Source organism: Corylus avellana, chromosome 10 (genome assembly GCF_965113065.1).
Source record: "Corylus avellana chromosome 10, dhCorAvel1.hap1.2, whole genome shotgun sequence".
Lineage (NCBI taxonomy): Eukaryota > Viridiplantae > Streptophyta > Magnoliopsida > Fagales > Betulaceae > Corylus > Corylus avellana.
In genome coordinates this window covers 19,113,264-19,119,119 of record NC_142499.1, presented here as the reverse complement: position 1 = coordinate 19,119,119, position 5,856 = coordinate 19,113,264, and the positions used below count along the sequence as shown (strand labels likewise).

General features: G+C 34.4%; 1 protein-coding gene across 1 annotated transcript; it reads left to right on the top strand.

Annotated features, from left to right (window-relative positions):
• Positions 1–2,054: 2,054 nt before the first annotated feature.
• Positions 2,055–3,869, top strand: LOC132192168 ((R)-mandelonitrile beta-glucosyltransferase-like). The gene is made up of 2 exons (XM_088510927.1): positions 2,055–2,559; positions 2,947–3,869. The coding sequence occupies exons 1-2, from the start codon at positions 2,055–2,057 to the stop codon at positions 3,867–3,869; spliced, it is 1,428 nt and encodes a 475-aa protein (XP_088367053.1).
• Positions 3,870–5,856: the final 1,987 nt, after the last annotated feature.

Below are 5,856 nucleotides of genomic sequence, written 5' to 3'. Positions count from 1 at the left end.
AGGATTAATTAATTTAATCAATATTTTAATAATAGGCAAGAGCTCCAAGCCTACAAGGACAGTTTTTTATTTATTTATTTGCATATTGTCGTATCTAGAAATTAATGATGGTCGCAATATTATTGCCGTTTATCTACAATTACAACTTATAAGCATATCGTTCTCGAGGGCTACCTCAATCGGCTGTGAACCACGTCTAATGAAGTGGAGGTCATTAGTTTGAATCCTCCCTCCTCTTTCCTTTGTATGGACATGTAAAAAAGAAAAGAAAAAAAAAAAAAAAAAAAAAAAAAAAAAACATATCCAATAGAATTTTTCGGTGAACAAAGTTTGGCTACATTCTATTGTTTTTTGCTTATGACGAGTGCCAGATATTCGAGGAAGATGCCGGTCGTAGTTAAAAATGTGTAAGATTACTTATCAAACAAAAACAAAAAAGAAGTCAGATTTGGCTTCTTTAATGTTAAAGTGTCTAACTTGGCTTCTTTGTTTAAGTGTCTAACTTGGCTTCTTTAATGCTAAAGTGTCTAAATTGGCTTCTTTAATTATTGCTTTCCCATCTTTCTGCAGTACTTCTAATTCCGATTTGAATTTTGTACTCTTCAGTACAAAATTGATTCCCTGGCTTTTTTTTATTTATTTTTATCTCCGCTACTAGTATTTATCAATCGCAATCCCCTTCGCTGTCACTACCATAATGACAATTCTTCTTTATGTCTAATAACTTCTTGATCATTTGTCTATGGCTTGCTCCTAGAAAAGGAACCATAAGAAAACAAAAGACCGATCGGAAACCAATTCCGTTATTCTTAAGGATTCATGAAATCAAAACACAAAAAAATAAATAAAACTTCACCACATAAATCGCTACTAAAATTAAACATATCTAGAGAGAATATATTTTTATTTTAAAAACAACAAAGATACAATAACAAAAACCAATCACACCCTCATGCGTTCCACGCACCACCACCGACCAACCACCCACAGCTAGAAAGCACCCCGAGGACCAATGGTAGAGAGAAAGGGAGTCGGGCACGAGCGCCTGCCCCTACAAAAATTTTAAAAATTTGTTGTTATTATTATTATTATTATTATTATTATTATTTTGTATTTTTAAGCCTTACGAGAGGAAGGATTCGTAACTCCCTTGCCACTCTGCTATGCTTTCTTTGCACAACTCTCTTTTTAAACTATAAGACAATATCTATAAAATTAACCCTTTTATTATTAAATTATTATTATCATTTTAGTAATGATACTCTTCACTTATTTATAACATTCTTTTTATACTCCTAACGTGATTTTTTTTTATGAGTAATGCTAAATACTTAATTTTTGTCCTACTTTTATATAACTGGGATGATGTGGCAGTGCTCATCAATTGTAATTTTTTTTAAAAAAAAATAAAGGCTAATCAAATTACTTATGGGTTATGTATTAACCTAGTTATATGAAAGTAATATGAGAGTTGAGTACGCAGTATTACACTTTTTTAAGTAGTTGATAAAAAAAAAAAATAATAATAATACAAAAAAAAAAGAAAAAAAGTTGGTTAAAAAGTGCCAGGTCGCCAATGCAAATTCCATAATAATGCTAGTCTTCTCACCTATTTATCACACTCATTTTATACTGATGTTGTATGTTTTAAGTAACTTTCTTATCTAAAGTAGTTGACATAAAAACTTATTTAGAACACATCAATTAACCAGAATAGAATAAGTGTAATAGATGAACATGAGTTCAACGATTAATCCAAAAAATTATAATAAAAGGGGTAGAAACAAGATATATATAGTTTCAATTATTTTGTAGACAGAATTTTCTAGTCAAAAAGTCCAAATAGATAAATTTCATTTCGGAAGAAAAACAATATATGAATCATTCGTAGGACCAGCCCCCGGTTCGGTGCATTTGTCGTGCATCTAGAACGTGCGTTATAAATCAACTGGGACTATGACATTCTAATTAAGCCAAAATTGTGATGATCATCAAATAGGTCTATTTATAGATACCATGAATCTGAAGATAGCACATGAGAAAGAGAGAAGGAAATGGAAGGAGCAGATCAAAAGCCTCATGCAGTTTGCGTTGCAGCCCCTTTCCAAAGCCACATAAAGGCCATGCTCAAATTTTCAAAGCTTCTCCACCGCAAAGGTTTTCACATAACCTTTGTGAATACCGAGTTCAACCACCAACGTTTTTTGAGATCAAGAGGCTCCAACTCCTTGGATGGCCTCCCTAACTTCCGATTCTTTACTATTCCCGACAGCCTCCCTCCGTCGGATCTCAACGCCAGCCAAGACGTCCCTTCCCTTTGCGATTCCATTATGAAGAACTTCTCGGCTCCTTTTTCCGACTTGCTCCGGAAACTCCATAACACTGAAAACAATCCTCCGGTGACTTGCATTGTCTCCGATGGTTTCATGCCATTCACTATCACCGCTGCTCTTGAACTTGGAATCCCTATTGCAATGCTCTTCACTATCTCTGCTTGCACCTTAATGGCTTGTATGCATTTTTCTCATCTCAGGGAGAAAGGCTTCACGCCACTAAAAGGTGTAACAAAAAGGACAATTCCCTACTGAAATCTTCCGATTCCCCCCACCCTTCCCCCTTTTTTTAGTCTCTTATTGTTTGTTTTCTATAAAACTTTTTTCTTATTTTTCAGTATTTAGTACCATCGAAAAATGTTTATGTGATCAACAAAAATATTTTCTTTGACCACAAAAACTTTTTTTTAATTTTCGTAAAATGATTTTTCTTTTTTAAAAGCGTAAACCATTTTTCGAGTTTGAACTTCTCCATCTTGCACATGCATTATCTCTCGCAGTTTTCTCATTTTTCTTCACTGAAAATATTTTTCGTTCGAAAACATTTTACGTCTAAACAAACAGAGCCTTAATTGCAATTTGTTGAACTAAAAAACATTATTTGTTTTTGCAGATGAGAGCTATCTCACAAATGGATATCTAGACACAATTATAGACTGGATTCCAGGTATGAGAGATATCCGACTGAGTGATCTCCCGAGCTTTATTCAAACCACAGATCCCAATGATGTTATGTTCAAATTTATCGTTGAAGTAGTAGAGAGAGCTCCCAAAGCTTCGGCAATCATTGTTCAGACATTTGATGCGTTAGAGCATGAAGTTTTGGATGCTCTCTACCCCATGTTTCCTCGGTTATATGTCATTGGCCCTCTCCAACTCCTGCTCGATCACTCACACAATGACCATTTGAAATCAATTGGGTATAATTTATGGGTAGAAGAAACCGAGTGCCTTCATTGGCTCAACTCCAAGGCACCCAACTCAGTATTGTATGTAAATTTTGGTAGCATAACCGTCATGACATCACAACAGCTCACTGAGTTTGGTTGGGGACTTGCAAATAGTAAGTACCCTTTCTTGTGGGTAATTAGACCAGATTTAGTAATCGGTGAATCGGCGATTTTGCCGCCAGAGTTCCATATAGAAACAAAAGAAAGAGGTCTAATAGCTAGTTGGTGCCCTCAAGAGGAAGTGCTGAACCACCCCTCAATTGGAGGATTCTTAACTCATTGCGGGTGGCATTCAACAGTCGAAAGTATGACCGCAGGAGTGCCAATGCTTTGTTGGCCATTCTTTGCAGATCAGCAAACAAACTCCAAGTATACTTGCAATGAATGGGACATTGGCATGGAGATTGATAATCGTGCCAATAGAGATGAAGTGGAGAAGATTGTGAGAGAGTTGATGGAGGGAGACAAGGGTAAGAAAATGCGAAAAAAGGTCATGGAGTGGAAGAAATTGGCCGAGGAGGCCACTGGTCCACTTGGATCTTCATCCATCAACCTAAACAATTTGGTGAATGAAGTGCTTTTATAAAAAGCCTAGAGTTTCGCAATAATAAAGTGTGGTGATGATCATATATATATATATATATATATATATATATATATATATGTGTGTGTGTATGTATGTTTTATTTTTGTTCAATTTGTTTGTTTTGATAATCGGCAAGCTGTTGGACCTACTTAATTATATTACTATTTTTCCACCTTATTGTTGGTGATGATCGAATTGAGTATTTCCTATGACTAACAATGAATTAATTAACATCCATGATAGAAGGAACAAATAATTACAATAATAATAATAATTATTATTATTATTACAAACAAAACTAGAAAAACTAAGGAGCCCGCATTACTTCTTTTAAGAGAAACTTCACTTACTCATTCCCTTGCCCTGGTTTTTCTTATTTGAATTAAAAAAAATAAAATAAAATAAAATAAAAAACTCTTCACTTACATACTCCTCTAATATTTTCTTACTATTGCGATTGCGGTTTTAAACTTTAAAAACTCTAATGTCTGTCGGGTACCAAAGTTTAAAAAGCTTGCAATGTCACATTTCCGTTAGAATTTTTCTTTTAAATCCCAACCAAGGCCACCTCATGTGTGCTGCGTGTGTTTCATGTCTATCTGGAAGGTGGGGGATAAACAAAATTACGAGCGATAACTCCAAAGGTTATGAAATCCATAAAAGAAATTAAAAAAAAAAAAAAAAAGGGTGGAATCCACCAAGAAAATAGAGAAACTCTCAAAGAAAATTTTATTCAATGAAAACATACACCAAAGCATCAAGCATGCCTTTCTATGGGCTACAAATCCTAATAGAAATTAAATTAAGAATTCTAATCCTTAAAGGACAAGAATTCCTACTTATTATAAATGAAGAATCCTGATTTCTAATGAACAAAGGATTCCTAATGGATTTATTTTGAAAAAAGCACCTTTTAAAAAAACTAGCAAAGCATAACAAAATTCATGAAAAGTGGGTCTTTTGTCCTACATCAGTCTCCAGACTCTCCACTTCGCGAAAACTCATCCTTGAGTTTTATCATCTCTCTTGATCTACTGGAATGCCAATTAACAACGTCTATGCTTTTCTTCCTTTTCTCTATCTTCTAACCAAAATCAACATATAACCATGTAGCCTTGTAAAAACTCGTACCTTACCAATTGGATCCCAAAAAATCTTTCTCAACTTTAGACACGAACCAAGCAACATGCTATAATCGTCATCACTAAATCTTTTTCCAAGTACTGGTGAGTTTCAATTCTTGTAATCTTAGAAATTTGTTGTATCGAATAAATTTTTTTCTTGATAAGTAATAACCATTCTTCTTAAAATTGAATCAATATTGCGAAAAAATCCTCTCAACTAAGAAATAACTATCTTTTTTTTTCCAAGAAATATTGCAATGGTCATCTTTTGAAGAAAATAAGGGGTAGTTCAGCAAAATTGTTCTTTGAAGGATTTCATTTAACACTGTAATAGTATTGCAAATTTGAATATTGTCCGTACTCCATACCTTGTGATAGGGAAATTACGTCAAGAATATCCCTGTGGTGAATTAATGTCTTTAACTTATTTGACTATGATTTCTTCATGATCTTCTTTATTTCTTTCTCATTCTCCATTTTCTCTATACAAACTTCCTTCACTTCAACTATGCTCCCTTGGTTCCTCATCATCAGATCCATTGTCGCATGTGATCTGTGGTTGAGATAGAACCTAATTTTCTTGCTTCACATTGCATGAAATGGCTTGATATTGAATATGCTTGTCAATAGGCTGACCACGAGCAATTTATCAGGCACAAAACCTATTGGTGGGTTGATGATAAATAGATCTATCAACAAGTAGGCTGTGAGCTACATCACCAGCGCGTATCCTATTGGTAATGAGACCTCGGTTATCGATGAGTCTAGTGAGCATAAAGCGAATATCTGCCATCTATTGTTTTAGGTCATCAACCTCAATTCTTGAAACTTTGTTCCCACAAGTACCATCGATGGAAAATCTT